General features: G+C 44.3%; 1 protein-coding gene and 1 long non-coding RNA gene across 5 annotated transcripts in view; both read right to left on the bottom strand.

Annotated features, from left to right (window-relative positions):
• The window catches only part of LOC137547082 (uncharacterized), a 554,567-nt gene that overhangs the window by 169,612 nt on the left and 365,385 nt on the right, over nt 1–19,570 (bottom strand). The gene's annotated exons all lie outside the window — the stretch shown is intronic.
• CUX1 (cut like homeobox 1) overlaps nt 1–19,570 on the bottom strand; it is a 541,156-nt gene that overhangs the window by 169,612 nt on the left and 351,974 nt on the right. For 3 of the 4 annotated variants that reach the window (XM_068270260.1, XM_068270261.1, XM_068270262.1), the window contains 2 exons: nt 3,600–3,701; nt 1,391–2,211 (listed from right to left, as the gene is read on the bottom strand). The exons of the other annotated variant lie outside the window; for it this stretch is intronic. In XM_068270260.1, coding sequence (XP_068126361.1) covers nt 1,391–2,211; nt 3,600–3,701 — 923 coding nt within the window. The remainder of the gene's footprint in view (nt 1–1,390; nt 2,212–3,599; nt 3,702–19,570) is intronic. 4 annotated transcript variants of the gene reach the window in all.

Here is a 19,570-nt window from a genome sequence, read left to right as displayed (position 1 = left end):
ATACTGCTCAGCTGGGAGCCAAGCAAGGTGTCTGTATAGTAATCATTCCAGAACTGCCACCCAAAACCATATCTTAAAGTGGATCCGAGATAAACTTTTACTCATTGCATAATTGTGTTCCTTTCATATAGTTTATTGAGAATTCCTCAAGCCAAATACTTTGTTTTGTTTGAATACTCTGATTCCCTATAAACTAAACAAGCCTTGCCCACAGCTCCTTTTGTGCCTTGGCACTGTAGCAAGGGCTTATATGAGCTCAGTCTGTGCAGGAGGAGGAGTAGGTTACTAGCCATTGAATTCAGAGGCAGAGGGGAGGAGGAGAGGGGGCTGGTGTAATGGTTAAGGGCTCTGCCTCTGACACAGGAGACCTGGGTTCGAATCTCAGCTCTGCCTGTTCAGTAAGCCAGCACCTATTCAGTAGGAGACCTTGGGCAAGTCTCCCTAACACTGCTACTGCCTATAGAGCGCGTCCTAGTGGCTGCAGCTCTGGCGCTTTGAGTCCGCCAGGAGAAACTTGCAATATAAATGTTCTGTGTTTCGGTGTTTGTTGGAATTTACACACAGGCAAGCTGATAGCTTCTCCAGCCCACAGCCTGTGACAATGTGACAAACAGAACATAGCTGCCCTCATTGTATCACAGGAATAAATAATCATAAACTTTTGAAGCTGTTTGCAGCTAGATATGCTGTGTAAACTATCTAAACTTTAGATAAGATATATAGACAAGTCACTTGTTATAGTTAGTTTTTCATCTCGGACCGCTTTAAGAAAGTTTTAATCAAAACCAATTGCTAATGTGTACGTAATTTTAGTCAAATATAGTGTAGGTCGGTGTGTGAGCGCACGCACAATCTCCAGACCTTCTAGCAGACTTAAGGTGCACCCTCTAATGTGGACAATGGGCCATAATGAGAACATACACCCAGAATCAACACACTACTAACTTACAAAATAAGAATAGCATTTTCCTTTTAGAGAATCCTAGAACATGAGGTCACAGCCACATGTGTACAGCGACATTCACAGACATTGTTATCTAGAATTCTACAAAGCTTACAAATGTATTTCTTAACAGAAAGCATCTTTCAGCGATTTTTCAGACTGGCTGTGCTGCACTGTGCCAACCCTAACATTTATTTATCATATCTGTGTCAAGTACACGTTTTGACAGTCCAGGAACAACATGTACCTTCTGCCAACATGGGCCGCGAGTGGCTGCACTGTATGATTTATTAAGCTACGTGCAAATCAAGACAAATCTAGCAAAGACTGTGTCAAGAACTGCTTAGAAGTAAAGAGCCTATGCCAACATTTTCTTTGGAAAGCTTAACAGGTAATAAGTAGAACTTTGTAAACGAGAAGGTAGGTTAAAATTATACATATGGTTACCTTTTCACCGAATATCCTTTGGCAGATTCCATTTTTTGCAAGCTTCTCTTTTACTTGACGGGTTAGCTCGATGGTGTCCACTTCCTGGTACATGTAGACCTCGTACTGTTCTGGAGTTAGTGGAGGGACAGAGGGTTTGGCTGGCTTGGCTATAGACACAGCTGGAGATGAAGGCAACGGACTGTTCTGAGGTGTCTCGCTTCGACTAGCTCCTGTCATGCTTATTTCCGAGCCCTGGGAATATGGAGATTCAGCATTAGGCCACTCTTTCCAGTAATCTGAGGAAGATGAGGGCCCTTGTCTTTCCGACCTGTTCTGAGTGAGGACTTTTTCCTTTGTGCAGTTGGTCTCCTCAACTTTTATGTCTTCAGAGGAAGCTGTGGTCCTCCTATCATGTGGAACGGTGTTCCACCAATGGTCTTTCCATACAGAACCTCGTCCTAGCTCATTTTTCACATGCCTTAGCATGCCCTGTGTAGAATCTGTCATGCTATGGAGATCTAGCAATGATGTGTCTTGTGGTTCTTTTTTTACACTAGAGAGGTTCTGTAATGTAGAAATGCCGGAGTCCACAACCGGTGTGTGTTTTTTCAGTGACATGGATAAAGGAGAGTAACTGGACACTGAAGTGACTGCAGTGGTAGAGATAAGTTTGGGAGAAATAATGGCAAGATCAGCTTGGGATAAAGATGCCGTTTTTAAGGCAGGTTCAAAAGCAGCCTGCTGGGCTTCCATCTCTCGTCTGGCTTGTTGCAGAATAGACCGAATAGTGTCGTCAGAGTTACCACTGCTGGATGCTGAAGGGGGCTGAGCCGGCTCAGCTGTAACAACAAAAGTAGTCAAAATAAGATACAAAAATGTAACTAGAGCGGTTATAATAGAAAAACATTAATGCACCAGAATATAGGAACCTCATTAGCATTGTGTTTACTCAGTTGCATCAGTCATTTTAAGAGCACTTTTCCGCTACTGACATTTTCGAACCAATCCCGATCATAAGCGGATTGCAAACCGCTAGGAACAAACAAATCTAATAGAAACTGCAGCGAGCGTTTCCATTAGTGCGATCTGCTTGTGGGCAATTTTTTCCCAAATGCAAATGTCGCCCTGTAGCTTTCTGTCTGTGATCAAGTTTCTACACTTTGCATAGGAGCGCAGGAAAATTGCATAGTAACCGCACGACTATGCGGTTTTCCTTGTGATTAAGCAATGTCCTGCGTTTTTTCCCCACCGCAAATGGAAAATGCACCATAATCATACCATACACCCAAAGGATCATGCGGTGGTGTAAATTGGAAAGAAGCATGATCACAGCGCCATTGTGCTGCCTAGTGGAAAAGAGCCCTAAAAAGATGTTATTACTGGAACACAGCGAGGAGGTGTGCAGGACCAGCTCTTAATTCACAATAAAGATTGACTGGTGCCCTTTCTCATATCCTTCCAAACTACTTCCTGAGGGTGATGATGGGATGGGAGGAGTTTAAATAGTACACAGAATGCTATGGAGTCTAACCAAGTTGCATGTTATATTCACAGAGGAAGGCAGGATTGCAATCCCGGTTAGCCGGGTAATAAAAATAAGTGGTACAGGAGACAGATGCCGAAGTGTTCTGACTTAAGAACGGATTCAGGTTAAAGAGAACCAGAGACGTTGGGAAAAAGACTGTATACATACCTGGGGCTTCCTTCAGCCCCATAAGCCTGGATCGCTCCCACGCCGCCATCCTCCGCTGCCTCTCTCCGCCGGTACCGGGTCCCGTACATTCGGCCAGTCGACGCAAGCGCAGTGCGTCACTGCCGGTGGATGCGGCCAATTTTCCGCATGCACAGGGGCTCCCTCCATATCCATACGCATGCGCCTCCATACTACGCAGGCGCATGCGTAAGGATATGGAGGGAGCCCCTGTACATGCGGAAAATTGGCCCGCGTCCGCCGGAAGTGACGGGACCCGGTAGCGGCGATCGAAGCAGCGGAGGACGGCAGCGTGGGAGCGATCCAGGCTTATGGGGCTGGAGGAAGCCCCAGGTATGTATAAAAGCTTTTTCATTAGCTTCGTCTTTGGTTCCCTTTAAGAACATAAGAACAAACTCACAGTCCATATCTCGTACGTTAACCGAGGACTACCTGTGTCTCTCACACTATTCAAAATAAAAAAAAGGATTTTGGGTTAGAGTTATTTCTAATACGAGGGGGGAGGTGGACACTTACCAGTCTTTAGCACCTGCAGCTCTCTTTTGGCTTGCTCTAAAATAGACTTAATGGCGTCATCTGAGCCCGTCTCTGAGGTTCTGATCCGTGTGGTAATGTTTCCTAGAATAGTAATACAAGCAAGACAAATCATTAGGTTACAGATACAATATTAAACGCTCTGAAACATAACAAGCAGCCATTGACTTAATATATAACTATATAAAGCACCATAAAGCACTCCAAATGCCAAACAAGACTTGCACTTGTGATTGGACTGCTTCATGACTAATCTGACCAATTATTTATTCTGATACCTACTGGCCTACCCAGGGTCAAGACTTGGTACCAAATACATGATTTAAAGGTAAGAGGATGTGAACTCTCAGTTATTGCAAACTTCATTGCAGACATAGGGAAAGGCATAGGAGTCCATCACTTCCTGTTTGTTTTTTACTATGATTATACACATCACATTTTTTTAGCCCACGTGCAAAACTCTAAAAAGCTGTTGGTTAAGGTTAGCCGTGGGGTGTGGTTAAGGTGTGCGAATGGGATCATTTATGGGAAACCAAAAAAAAAATTGCAGAGACTTCACCATGTCTTTGCATTCTAGATATGTGCCTCAAGAGATGGCATGCAATTTCCTTCTGTTTTATGCAGGCAGTACTATACTATTCATGTCTTTTAGGAGGGGATTTCTAAGATCTTATTTTTTTTTTAGCTACAAGTGCCATCATGCACTATGGGCTTGATTCACAAAGCCGTGCTGTTTAGCACGGGTGTGATAAACAGTTAGCACGTGAAGTGCCGTTCACTGACTTTTGCGATCGTGGACTTTTGCGCATGCAAATTGCCACGATTCATGCGAATCACTGCAATTTGCATGCGCAAAAGTCCAAGATTGCGCGAATCTCTGCACTTTGCGCACGCAAAAGTCCACAAACGGCGCTTCACGTGCTAACTGTTTAGCACACCCGTGCTAAACAGCACGGCTTTGTGAATCAAGCCCATAGTGCATGATGGCACTTGTAGCTAAACAAATCACAAACAAATTCATTTGTGAGATTTGATACATTCCTGATTTTAAAAGTATACATTTACAAGGTACTAAATACTATGCTGCAATATTTGTTTTAAACAATACCAGTTGTCTGGCATCCTTAACTTTTTCTCCTTAGTTTACTCCTAGGTGATATTTTTGCAACTTGTCAATAAAACACCCTTTTAAAATCCTAAAAATATTTTTTACAGTACTTTTTCCCCAATTGCTGTACTTTTCCAATTGCAAAGCACTGAAAAGTTATTTTAATAAAAAAAATTGAAACGTATCTCTTAAGAGAAAACTCAAGAAGAAAAGTGAATTGCATATGGGCCCTGATCTGCTTGCTTGTTCAGGATCCATGGGTAAAATATTAGAATCAGTTGATCAGTAGGAAAGCCAGGCAATGTACACTGCTTAAAAGTAAATTAATATGTCAGCCTCCATATCCCTCTCTTCCCGGGTTCCCTTTAAGCCATACATGTCAAACTCCGGCCCGTGGGCCAAATCTTGCCCTCAGAGCTATCCAATTTGGCCCTCAAGTGGTTTCCCCACTTTGCATTGTTTGGCCCACTCTACACCACCAGGGAAGCTGCATTGGAGGTGAAGCGCTAGCACACCAGGGAAGCCATATGGGGGAGATATGGGGAAAACACTAAACAACCGTATAGGGGAGGAAGGAGGGCCACCTGGGAACTTTATAAGGAAGCAAGGTGGCCAGTAGACATTAAGGTTGGCCCGCTATTAGGTTCCCAGTGTATAATTTTGGCCCACTTTGTATTTGAGTTTGACACCCCTACTTTAGGCCCTGAACAGTCTCTCGCAAAAAGAAAACAAAAAAACATCTTCGTCTCCCCATGACTAAAGTATCAAAGGACAAGCTGGATACAGAACCCACTACCAGCCTCAGCACTCAACAAGTAAAAATAATTATTTCAATTTGGGTGGAGAAGGGATGGATTCAGTCTCCTGTTCCCCACCTTCTAAACTGAGTACATAATGAAAGCCGGTTGCCAAGAGCAATGCAGATGACTTCCCTTCCTGGACTAGTTAAAGAGGAACTGTAACCAAGGATTGGACGTCATCCCAATCAGTCGCTGATACCCCCTTTTCCCCAAGAAATCTTTACATTTTCTCGAATAGATGATCAAGAGGATCTGTATGGCTGACAATGTGGTGAAAACTCTCCCACAGTGTGATGTCAGGACGTAGGTCCTGAGTTTCCTGTCTGTAAACCTTGTTGCATTATGGGGAATAACAGCTGTTTCCAACTGTCAAGCAACCAGTATCTCCCTCTGTGCACATACATAGATCTATAAAAAAACAACATTGTAGCGTATCGCATTGTTAGGGGTGTGGTTATAGATAATGGCAAAGGGTGCAGTCTATTTTTTTCCATGTTTTCCAGCCAGCAGTAAAGATGATTACAGACTGATTATGGATGAAACAATATGAACAAATTACATGGGAATATCAATCATTTCTTGATCTCTCTTCCATTTTTTTACTTCTCACTTTGCAATGTATTGATTTGTTTTTTTCCCGTTTGCTTAAGTTCCTCTTTAACTTTGCTCCCTGCAAATAGCCAAGTCGGATCTGTTGCTGCTGCTGCATAATATGTAACATCCTAATAATTTTACTGATTAATAAAACCCCAGGAATGCACGCTGCTATAATTTTCATAAGGAGCTGTCAATCAGGTGGAGTCGATTAGGAAGCTAAGTGCTCTGTGTCTCTCCCAACTGAAGTTTGCTGGAAACAGGATATTGAACAAATCAACAAATGCAGCATATTTGGCCAGACTGCAAAACATGTTTGCCAAGTTTCGATCAAGTAAAAACTATTTTTAGAAATGACTGGTCTAAACTCGGCTGGAAATGCTAATGAGCTGTAATAGCATATCTTCTTGGCAAGAGCGTGCCAAGGTAGAACACTGATCAGGAGGTATGTACATACGGGAGCACCGGGTCAGCGCCTTGCGGAACGTGGCAGAGAATGGTTTGGATCACAGTTACAGCGGCTGGAAGGAGAGCAGAGCCTTACTGGGAAACTGTCCCGGAAAGGAGGGATCTGAAGACTGACAAACTACGAGCTGCAGAAACATTGATCCTGACTAGGAGCGCTCAGAGATAAAATGTAACGACACAGGCATCAAGCAGGAAAATGAGAAGCCTGCTTTTTGCTTATTCTATCAAAACTCCAAATTCAGCTTTAGATGGTTAATAGTTTGCCAAAACATACAAAATACATCTAACAAGAGGGTTTTTGTTGGGGGATCTTAGCAGCCAGCAATGGGGATATTTATTAGCATTCTCACGTCTGTGTGAGCAAATTAATGATGTTTCAGGCTAGATTCACAGTGGGACGTTGCGTTTTGATGCCACGTTAAAGTCGCACCACAAGCTTACAACGAAACGCGCCCAAAAAGTGGCAACGCAGCGTTACCGTCGCATACAACAGATACAGTAAAAAATACAGGCAATGAAAAGTATGCATCCAAGTCATTACTGAGCATGTGCAAACAGTCCAACGCAGCTAATAACGTGTATAACGCACTGCATGCAGTACTTTTACTTAACGTGCAGCGTTAGTCACTAACGTAACGTGTGCACTGTGAATGGGGCATTGATTTTTCATTGCAGTGAGTTATTCTGCGTTAAATGCTGTTTTAACGTGCGACTTTAACGTTCCACTGTGAACTTAGCCTCAGTGTACAGCTTCATATAGAGGCATTCGCGTCTTGATGTCGCATCATTTTGGCTCTTAAAGTGGGACTATTCTCCCAAAACTAAATTTCTGTAACTACTCTAAGTTACATAAAAGAACATTTGAAAGCAATCCCGTACATTTTCTGTGTATAAAGATGTATACTTTCACTGCAGTGAGCAGTTCAAATTAGCTAATTTCTAGCTAATGGCAAATGTAATCATTGCTGGCTGAAGGTCTCTGAGGCATGTGCCTTTACTCTGCCCTGCTCCTTTTCTGCTGAAGGGACTCAACTGTTGCCAGAGCGCGGTGTCTGTTCAGCAGAGGTAGGTAGGAGGTGGAGGGAAGAGTGGGCAGAATCAAAACAGAAACAAAGAGTGTCTTCTACCTTTGCCTATGAGACAGAGATAAGCTACCTCAAACGGTTCTCTGCAGTGAAAGTATGTTTTTGCACACAGGGAATGTCTGGGATTGCTTTCAAATGTTCTTTTATGTTACTAAAAGTAGATACTGAAATTTTTCTTTTCGGTGTTTATCACTAACATCCTTGGCGGTAATCCCGACTCGGGATTGGGGTGAAAAAAAGAAGCTGTTAGCGGTGATCCCAAGTCTGGTTCGGGGTAGCCGCCGAAAGGTATATGCAAAGTGCTTTGCACAGGGGAGTTTGTAACTCACCTCCCCCAGGATCTGGACGCTCGTAACCAGTCTGCACCATCATGATGACAGATGGCTATCTCACCATAAAGGAAGAGCACCACCCAGAGTACAGGAGGAAGAAATGCAGCACTGGATCACGGGGAGATAAGTAATGTGCAGGGCTGCAGGAAATCTCTCTGCAGTATGATTTATTTTCCTACTTTTAGGGTCTAAAAGCTCATTAAAAAATTGTTCCGCTTTAAGATCCTAAAATCTAGAAAGAATAATACCGCCAGCAAGGTTAAGGCTGGTGTCTATACAGGCCACCTCTTCCATCAAAACATGGGCGATAAGCAACTGGCTATGGCAGACATTCTCAGCCTATTGCTTAGTTCCTGGATGTTGTGGGAAGCCTCCTGCTTTTCTCCTTCCTCCTCCTCTCCACAGGAAAATTGGGTATTTTTAACAAACGTCAGTAAAACTGTCATTCACAATGAGTGCACAGCAATTATATCAGTACTACCTAGGTAATACATATCAAGCTAATTGTGCAATGTGCGCTAACCCATTGTTGGTAGTACTAGTAAAATTGCTGTGCGCTCTCTGCACATGGCAGTCTTAGGGTGACTCTGTGGAGTTTGCCCCGCTATTTCTGATCCCCGACAATTGGCAAATCATTAGTGCAGTATCCCCCATGGGAGGATTCTCACCCCAGCGGTTTTAATCACAAAAGTTCTGCAGTCAGCGCTTTTTGGAGAGGTCGTGGTGTGAAACAGCGATTTGCTGAAAACACCTCAATGCAGCTCACTGTACATGCATGAACTGTCACTGGCTGCCAGTGGAGGAGGAGGATGATCTGCCACACCAACCCTAACATGTGAAATCTGCACCCAACATTGTTGGTGTAAAGCCTTGGTTTGGGTGCCCATAAGCAAAGTTCTTGGCGGGCAACTGTATCACAAATTCCATTATATAGTGTAGCTAAACTGGATGATAGAAAGTGAGCACTGGTTATTAGTTAGGCCAGGCTTTCTCAACCAGGGTTCCCTGGAACCCCAGGATTCCTTGAGTACTCTGCGGGGGTTCCTTGGCATTTTCCCCCATCTTGGTGGTGGGGAAGTATGACAGAGCACATAACAATAGGGGGCATTGTAAAAAGAAGCATACTAATAAAAAGCACTAGAATAAGGAGACACTGTAATAAGAGGTAGTAACCACACCTACTTTTAGGGCCCGTTCACACTTAGAACCGCAGAACGCTGTTGATTACCGCTGGCGTTTTGCGGGAGTGATTTTCCCGCGTATAGCGCCGAATAATCACTGGACACCGCGGCGGTTTTGGAGCGATCGCTATTAGCGTGCTGTGCACGCTAATCACGATCGCTAATCGCGGAACGCTCGTCGCCGGCAAACCGCTGCATGCAGTGCGGTTGCGGTTATCGCTAACCGCAACCGCAGCAGTGAGAACACTGCCACTCGCTACAATGTGTAGCGGTTCTTGCAGAACCGCTAACGGGTTGCCGTGAGCAGGAATCGTGCGATTCCCGCTCAGGTGAGAACGGGTCCTAAGACCATGACTCCAGCAAAATAAATGAAGGGGTTCCTTGAGATCCAAAAATGATTTGCAGGGTTCCTTCAGGGTAAAAAGGTTGAGAACGACTGAGTTGGGCAAAGAGATTATTAGGGTTATGTGACAAGGAGTGGTCCTCAAACTAAATTCTGGGAGGGGGGGGGTTAGGTACCAGGAAGGGGATGTAGAGTTTTGGGGTGCACCAAACTAACAGAATGCCCTATGGTGAAAGGAGGTGGGACAATGGTGCAGTGCACGATGGAGCAGCCTCCGGTGGGAAGGTTAAGGAACAATGTGGTAGACCATCACTGTGGGAAAACTGCTAGAGTCTGCTAGAGAGAGGCTTTATCTGGATAAAAGTTAACGTCAAGTTACTTTATTTTTGGAAAAGGGCATATTTCAGTTCTGAAGGTTCACAGAGTGAAATTATTACAAAATTACACAGCTGGTCCATGAAATGAGACAACCATAAAATTTCAGAATGTTCTGAATTTAAGTTAAGCAGCATTTAGGGTAAAAAGAACATGTACAACATTCCTAACGTACTGTGACAAGCATCCTATTCTAGGCTTAGAGTTTATGTAAGAAGGGGAGTTGGATTTAACTTATTTAAATTAAAAAATGTTTTTGAGGTCTGAAAGATATCTGGTGCCACAACTACATTAACGACATACAGGTAGTCCCCGGTTAATGAACGAGATAGGGATGTAACCTGAATACATTCTCAAGTCAGATACCCCTTGTCTCCAGGGTCCCCCTCTGTGTCACCTCTGTTCCCCGTGCCTTCAGCGATACCCTCTGTACCACCTCTTCCCCCCTCCCCGTGCCTCCTTCTGTCCTAGTGATGATCAGAATGTGCTAAATTTGCTTACGCTAAATTTCATGTAAAATTTAGCAAATTACAATTATATGCAAGTTCACATAATCCACAAAAAGTTCCAGAGTAATCCCGGCACTGGATCACAGGTTTACTTTAAAATGTGTATGCAGAACTCAGAACTAGCTATATAGTATAGCGTACCCCAGCAAACTGTCACTTTCACTTTGAGTTTAAACAAACTTTTTTTCTTTGAATTTTGCTAAATCAATTTTCTCAAAAACGACAGGGTCTTTTTTAAAGATGTTTAACTGTTCCCATTTTCATGCCGGTCATAAGTCGGGGACTACCTGTAGTCTAACGGGAGAATATTATGGTTTATATTTGTGAGCTACGGTATGCATAATATTTTCCAAGGTTCAATTCTATTTTACTAAGTTCTCAATTAGGTTGTACTTCAAAACATTACTGTGATTGATTATCCTGCTTTTCTGAGAACCAATAAGTCAATATTCCAGATTTTTTTCAGAGTTTGCTTTAGAGGTGTTACAGCAACTAGAAAATGTCATAGAGAGCAACAGGGTCTAATTATCAGTCCCCAAGTCTGTAGACTTGGCTCCTATAATGTTAGTTATCTCTTACAAAAGTAAAAAGACATTCTATTCTACCCTCGAAGCACTATCAGGTAGAGATTTGTAATTTACTGCCGTTAAAAGCTTCCTTTCCATTTCAGTGTGCAGCGTCTTTAACTTTCTAATACAGGTAAAACATTAAAAATAAACTTGCTAAGCACAGTATCAGCTACATGGATTTGTACTGAGGACTTCCCAGAATTCTCGCCTGTTTACACCACTGGCTCATTGACAGAGACTACTCAGAAGTCTGCACACATCAGGAAAAAGGTCAGGCTTTCACCATATTCCTTGCACAGGGAAGGAAAGTTCACATCTGTGAATGCCAGTGACATGCTGGTGGTGATGTACTTCTCCTGACCCCCCCCCCCCCCCCCCCCCGCATTACCCAGTCCCATGCACGCCTCCAGGACTTCTCAAGGGCTGCTCAAACACTATGGAACTTTCTACCTCCACACATTAGGACAGCTCCCTCCTTCAACACCTTCAAGAAGGCCCTCAAAACTCACCTTTTCACTCTGGCCTACCACCCCTCACTGGTGCTCTAAGCCCGCAGCTGAACTCTGGTCCCCTTTCTTTTGTGTCTCTACCTCTAGATTGTAAGCCTTCGGGCAGGGCCCTCCTCCTTGCGTGTCCTACCTGATCATGCACCTCCATTACTGTGCATCCATGCTATGCATCTGAGTGTACCTAACTTGCCTAATCTCCATGCTCCCATCCAGTGACTAACTAAGCATTACCTTGTACTCATACTGTGCTGCATGATCTGGTTTTTCTTGTATTCCTGTATTGTCTTATTGCTGTATGTCAACCCTAAATATATATAATAAAATATTGTCTAACTTTAACTAATGTCCAACTCTGCGTAATATGTTGGTGCTTTATAAATACAATAAATAAATCTGTGGCAATGCCAGTGACATGCTGGCGGGGATGTACACATTTGTGGGAATGCCAGTGAGAAGCTGGTGTGGATGCCCTTTTTTCTGCACACAAATGTTGGGGTTGCACTTCATATGTTAGGGGTAGGCAGCACCAGGCAGGATTGGTTAGTGATAGGCAGCGAGAGGAAGCATTACTGTTAGGGTAAAGTTAGGTTATTACCAATACTTTACTAGAAGTGGAAGTAACTAGCAGAATATGGATTATATTCTACTAGTAACCATCTCCGGCACCCTTTTACATGTACGCATCCATGCTCTGTCCACACGCACTCACTGTAAAGTTGCTCTCCCATCTAGCTGTGATCCCCTCTGACTGGCAATTCTCAAGTAGACATGCCAAGAACACTCCCAGCCCCCGACACAGATGGGGAGGGGGGGGGGGGGACTGGGGGAAGCATGGAGTGGACAAAATATGTGCCACGCCTTCGCCCTCCATGCAAATGTCTCCAGTAAGAGCTGCAAGCAAGGGAATGAGTGGCGCAATGAAGGGCAACCCATCCAAAGTGGAGGGCAGGTAAGTATAAGGACCGGTTAATACGCATTCTGGTGTGTATAGTTTTATATATTTAGTGTCCCTTCAGGTGCCCTTTAAATGAGAACTGTAGTGAGAGGTATATGGAGGCTGCCATATTTATTTCCATTTAAGCAATACTAGTTGCCTCTCTGTCCTGCTGATCCTCTGCCTCTAATACTTTCAGCCATAGACCCTGAACAAGCATGCTGCAGATCAGGTGTCTCTGACAATTTTGACAGATCTGACAAGATTAGCTGCATGCTTGCTTCTGGTGTGATTCAGACACTTCTTCAGACAAATAGATCAACAGGGCTGCCAGGCAACTGGTATTGTTTAACAGGAAATAAATATGGCAGTCTCCATATACCTCTCACTACAGTTGTTCTTTAAGGTTTCTATTTTTCATTCGACTAGAAAGAAGTTAGTGAATATTATAGGGAAGTTGTCAATAAAAGTAAGCCTATTCTGCACAAGTAAAATGTATTCCAGCTGTTTGTCTAGAAAAATGATTAGACTATATATTTATAGTCCAGCTAATTGCTGCTGCTGTTTTTATCTAATGGCAGGTGTTGCCCGTGACAAGTAAATTTATTTGATATACGGTTATTATTCAGGAGGAGCTTTGCTTGCTTATTACACCTATTGTTGTATTCAGCTGGGAATGTCTTGCAGACAGAAGAACATAATGTTTGGACTACTTTAACTAGCAATGACACATGTGGAGCATTTAAAAATTAGACCTGTGATTATGCCCTTAAAGCTTAATAAACTAAAGCTTCAACTTAACAGGCACTTGTAACCTGAATCTCCACTCTAAACTGTTCATACGGGAAAATCTTACTTTCCTGATGGCTGCTTCACCTGTTACTTAGTTAGAGCAAACCTTGATTGAAAATAAACTAATGAGACATTTACTTGTATGTGTTGTAGTAATGGTAACTAAAACTTTGCTGGATTCTCATATTCTTATTCTCAGTTTAAGAGGCTAAATCCTATAGCTATGTACACGCCCTGGATTGAACTTGGGCATGGCGGCCGAGAATCCAGCGTGTGTACAGAGTGTGCCCAACATCTCCTAAAGATCCGGCATACCAGATGTTTAACGATCCCCGACGCATGAGTGACCCCAAAGCCCATTGTTTATCCCTCTCACTCCGCCAACAGTAAGCTGCTCTGTCATGCAGCACTTGTCACTCCGCCAACCTTCATAACAACAGACAATTGCTAGCCTGCAGGATAGTGATGTGTCTGTACAGCATGAAGGTTGAGTGCCGATCCCTGCTGGGGTACAGTATCTATTAATGTGTACAAAGCTTTAGGGCTCGTTTCCACTATCGCGAATTTGCATGCGTCCAACGCATGCAGATTCGCACATGTAATGCAAGTGAATGGACCTGTTTCCACTGTAGCGTTTGCGTGGTGCGTTTTTATGAGCGGTGAAAAAACGCACAAAAGAGCCAACGAATTCGCCTGCTAGTGGAATGCATGCGAATCGCCGCTAATGTATTTAATAGGGAAAGCGTATGCGTTTTTTACGCGTTATTTTACGCGATTACGCATGCGATTACGCATAGGAACCAATGTAAATTAACACAGGCAGTGACATGGTTAAAAACGCACATAGCCTAACCTATGCGAAATCGCATGCGTAATCGCGTAAAATAACGCGTAAAAAAATGCACCTGCATGCGATTTCTTCTGCGGTGGAATCCAGGCGATTCCGCACCACTACAGTGGAAACGAGCCCTGAGTCTGAACTGTGCACAGCAGCCATATCAGTGATTTAAAAATCTGATTAAATTCAGCATCAATAAAAAAAGAAAAATAATTGCATTTAAGCTTTTCAGCACTATTCTGTTATCAGGATCATTTGTTCAGTTAGATAAAAGTGTTTGGGCTTTAACCACGCAGATAAAGCCTTACTATGGAGAAAAATAGAAAAGGAACATTCTGCTTAGAACATTCTAAGGAGGAATGATACTATTTGGACAAAGGCTTATCCCATCAGTTAAGGTATGTTTTATCTGTATTGTAACTGCAAACATATGCCTAGTGTTACACCAAAAGCCCCTAATTAGGCCAGTGTGGTCCACAAGTTCAGTGCTGCTGTGGGATACTCTCCTCTAATCTTCCCTTTCAGCTTACATTGTCAATATTACATTCCTAGTTCCTCTCCTGCTGTTGTATTGCTAGTAAAAGTTATTAAGCAAATATGAAATTCAGATTATGCAGCCATTCCAGAAAAGCAATCCTGAAAGCTACCTGATAACTTTTGAAAACTCAGTCCCATGATTCAGACATCTGTGGTGCTGCCAGGATGGTGGGAGTTGCCAATCACCTGAACCCACCCACCTTCTCCCTCTGCTGTTGAGAAATTAACTTTTTTTAACTAGCACTGCAGATCTGCATAATTTATCCGTGCTTAGTGTATAAGTATTTATGTAGGCTTTTATAATCATAGGTGTATGTCTCACCACACTGCACTGCCTGGAAGGGTGAGTCCATATTTTACTTTGACCACTTTTATAACAAAGTATGAAAAGGTTTAGATTCTATTTAAGCATTAGGGACAGGCCGTCAATCACCAAGCAGCAAGAAGGTGGGTGGTGTCACGTACCAACTCTGTGCATACATAAAAGACTAGCTGGTGTTCCCTCCTAGTTCAACCCTTACTACCTCATGGGTTATGAGAAGATAGTGGGAGGAGATTGAACAGTGTAATAAAATTGCTTTGATAGAAAAATGAACTATAGGGTGCATTCGGCCAGGTACTTTCAATGTGTTTATTGCAAAAGTGTGTTCAATGTGTTTATTGCCTGGGGCCAGGCTACGTACCGGACCGCATTGGTTATATGCTCCTATTTATTGCCTGAGGAAGTGGAATATACCCACGAAACGCATTGCACCTTGTTCGGAGTATGTAAATAAACTGATTTTTGCTTAAAATGGCAATTTTTTGTGTCTGTTTTGGAGGGGTAAGTCCACCGCTACCTACTTAACCACTTGCCGACCGCCCACAGCCCATGGGCAGCGGCAAAGTGGATCCCCTAAGGACCGCAATACGCCTTAAGGCGGTGCGTCCTTTTGCTACGCCGGGGGAGCGATCGCGTCATTGATGACGCGCGCTTCCCCCGGCAACTGGCTCCGCCCACCCGCCGTAACATCCCGCCGGCCATACGGAAGCGCCGGCGGGATGTTAACCCCGCGATCGCCGCTACAAAGTGTATAATACACTTTGTAATGTATACAAAGTGTATTATACAGGCTGCCTCCTGCCCTGGTGGTCCCAGTGTCAGAGGGACCACCAGGGCAGGCTGCAGCCACCCTAGTCTGCACCCAAACACACTGATCTGCCCCCCCCGCCCACTGATCGCCCACAGCACCCCTCAGACCCCCCCCTGCCCACCCCCCAGACCCCTGTTTGCACCCAATCACCCCCCTAATAACCCATCAATCACTCCCTGTCACTATCTGTCAACGCTAATTTTTTTTTATCCCCCCCCCTGCCCCCTCCTGATCCCCCCCCCACCCCTCAGATTCTCCCCAGGACCCCCCCCAGACCCCCCCCCCCTGTGTACTGTATGCATCTATCCCCCCTGATAACCTGTCAATCACCCGTCAATCACCCATCAATCACCCATCAATCACCTCCTGTCACTGCCACCCAACAATCATCCCCTAACCTGCCCCTTGCGGGCAATCTGATCACCCACCCACACCAATAGATCGCCCGCAGATCCGACATCAGATCACCTCCCAAATCCATTGTTTACATCTATTCTCGCCTCTAAACACCCACTAATTACCCATCAATCACCCCCTATCACCACCTGTCACTTTTACCTATCAGATCAGACCCTAATCTGCCCCTTGCGGGCACCCAATCACCCGCCCACACGCTCAGATTGCCCTCAGACCCCCCCTCCCCCCTTATCAACTCGCCAGTGCATTAATTACATCTGTTCTTCCCTGTAATAACCCACTGATCACCTGTCAATCACCTATCACCCATCAATCACCCCCTGTCACCTCCTGTCACTGCCACCCATCAATCAGCCCCTAACCTGCCCCTTCCGGGCAATCTGATCACCCACCCACACCAATAGATCGCCCGCAGAGCCGACATCAGATCACCTCCCAAATCCATTGTTTACATCTATTCTCTCCTCTAAACACCCACTAATTACCCATCAATCACCCCCTATCACCACCTGTCACTTTTACCTATCAGATCAGACCCTAATCTGCCCCTTGCGGGCACCCAATCACCCGCCAACACGCTCAGATTGCCCTCTGACCCCCCCTTATCAATTCACCAGTGCATTAATTACATCTGTTCTTCCCTGTAATAACCCACTGATCACCTGTCAATCACCTGCCAATCACCTATCACCCATCAATCACCCCCTGTCACTGCCACCCATCAATCAGCCCCTGTCACTGCCACCCATCAATCACCCCCTGTCACTGCCACCCATCAATCAGTCCCTAACCTGCCCCTTGCGGGCAATCTGATCACCCACCCACACCATCCGATCGCCTGCAGACCCGCAGTCAGATCACCTCCCAAGTGCATTGCATCTGTTCTCTCCTCTAAACACCCACTAATTACCCATCAATCACCCCCTGTCACTGCTACCCATCAGATTAGACCCCCATCTGCCCCTAGGGCACCCAATCACCCGCCCACACCCTCAGACTCCAGCCCTGATCACCTCGCCATTGCATTACTTGCATCTATTCCCCCCACTAATCACACCTTGAGACACCCATCAATCACCTCCTGTTACCCCCTAGCACACCTACCCATCAGATCAGGCCCTAATTTGCCCCGTGTGGGCTCCTGATCACTCGACCAAACCCTCAGATCCCCCTCAGACCCCCTTCCGATCACCTCCCCAGTGCATTGAGTGCATCTATTTTCCCCTCTAATCACCCCCTGAGACACCCATCAATCACCTCCTGTCACCCCCCTAGCACTCCTATCCATCAGATCAGGCCCAATACAACCGGTCATCTAAAAGGCCACCCTGCTTATGACCGGTTCCACAAAATTCGGCCCCTCATAGACCACCTGTCATCAAAATTTGCAGATGCTTATACCCCTGAACAGTCATTTTGAGACATTTGGTTTCCAGACTACTCACGGTTTTGGGCCCGTAAAATGCCAGGGCGGTATAGGAACCCCACAAGTGACCCCATTTTAGAAAAAAGACACCCCAAGGTATTCTGTTAGGTGTATGACGAGTTCATAGAAGATTTTATTTTTTGTCAAAAGTTAGCGGAAATTGATTTTTATTGTTTTTTTTTCACAAAGTGTCATTTTTCACTAACTTGTGACTAAAAATAAAATCTTCTATGACCTCGCCATACACCTAACAGAATACCTTGGGGTGTCTTCTTTCTAAAATGGGGTCACTTGTGGGGTTCCTATACTGCCCTGGCATTTTAGGGGCCCTAAACCGTGAGGAGTAGTCTAGAAAACAAATGCCTCAAAATGACCTGTGAATAGGACGTTGGGCCCCTTAGCGCACCTAGGCTGCAAAAAAAGTGTCACACATGTGGTATCGCCGTACTCAGGAGAAGTAGTATAATGTGTTTTGGGGTGTATTTTTACACATACCCATGCTGGATGGGAGAAATCTCTCTGTAAATGGACAATTGTGTGTAAAAAAAATCAAACAATTGTCATGTACAGAGATATTTCTACCACCCAGCATGGGTATGTGTAAAAATACACCACAAAACACATTATACTACTTCTCCTGAGTACGGCGGTACCACATGTGTGGCACTTTTTTACACCCTAAGTGCGCTAAGGGGCCCAAAGTCCAATGAGTACCTTTAGGATTTCACAGGTCATTTTGCGACATTTGGTTTCAAGACTACTCCTCACGGTTTAGGGCCCCTAAAATGCCAGGACAGTATAGGAACCCCACAAATGACCACATTCTAGAAAGGAGACACCCAAAGGTATTCCGTTAGGAGTATGGTGAGTTCATAGAAGATTTTATTTTTTGTCACAAGTTAGCGGAATATGACACTTTGCGAAGAAAAACAATTCAAATCAATTTCTGCTAACTTGTGGCAAAAAATAAAATCTTCTATGAACTCACCATACTCCTAACGGAATACCTTGGGGTGTCTCCTTTCTAGAATGTGGTCATTTGTGGGGTTCCTATACTGTCCTGGCATTTTAGGGGCCCTAAACCGTGAGGAGTAGTCTTGAAACAAAAATGACCTGTAAAATACTAAAGGTACTCATTGGACTTTGGGCCCTTTAGCACAGTTAGGGTGCAAAAAAGTGCCACACATGTGGTATTGCCGTACTCGGGAGAAGTAGTATAATGTGTTTTGGGGTGTATTTTTACACATACCCATGCTGGGTGGGAGAAATACCTCTGTAAATGACAATCTTTTGATTTTTTTACACACAATTGTCCATTTACAGAGTTATTTCTCCCGCCCAGCATGGGTATGTGTAAAAATACACCCCAAAACACATTGTACTACTTCTCCCGAGTACGGCGATACCACATGTGTGGCACTTTTTTGCACCCTAACTGCGCTAAAGGGCCCAAAGTCCAATGAGTACCTTTAGGATTTCACAGGTCATTTTGCGGAATTTGATTTCCAGACTACTCCTCATGGTTTAGGGCCCCTAAAATGCCAGGGCAGTATAGGAACCCCACAAATGACCCCATTTTAGAAAGAAGACACCCAAAGGTATTCCGTTAGGAGTATGGTGAGTTCATAGAAGTTTTTATTTTTTTGTCACAAGTTAGCGGAAATTGATTTTAATTGGTTTTTTTCACAAAGTGTCATGTTCCGCTAACTTGTGACAAAAAATAAAATCTTCTATGAACTCACCATACTCCTAACGGAATACCTTGGGGTGTCTTCTGTCTAAAATGGGGTCATTTGTGGGGTTCCTATACTGCCCTGGCATTTTAGGGGCCCTAAACCATGAGGAGTAGTCTTGAAACCAAATGTCGCAAAATGACCTGTGAAATCCTAAAGGTACTCATTGGACTTTGGGCCCTTTAGCGCAGTTAGGGTGCAAAAAAGTGCCACACATGTGGTATCGCCGTACTCAGGAGAAGTAGTATAATGTGTTTTGTGGTGTATTTT

Source organism: Hyperolius riggenbachi, chromosome 2 (assembly GCF_040937935.1).
Source record: "Hyperolius riggenbachi isolate aHypRig1 chromosome 2, aHypRig1.pri, whole genome shotgun sequence".
In the NCBI taxonomy this organism is placed as follows: Eukaryota; Metazoa; Chordata; class Amphibia; order Anura; family Hyperoliidae; genus Hyperolius; species Hyperolius riggenbachi.
This window is presented reverse-complemented; position numbering and strand designations above follow the sequence as displayed.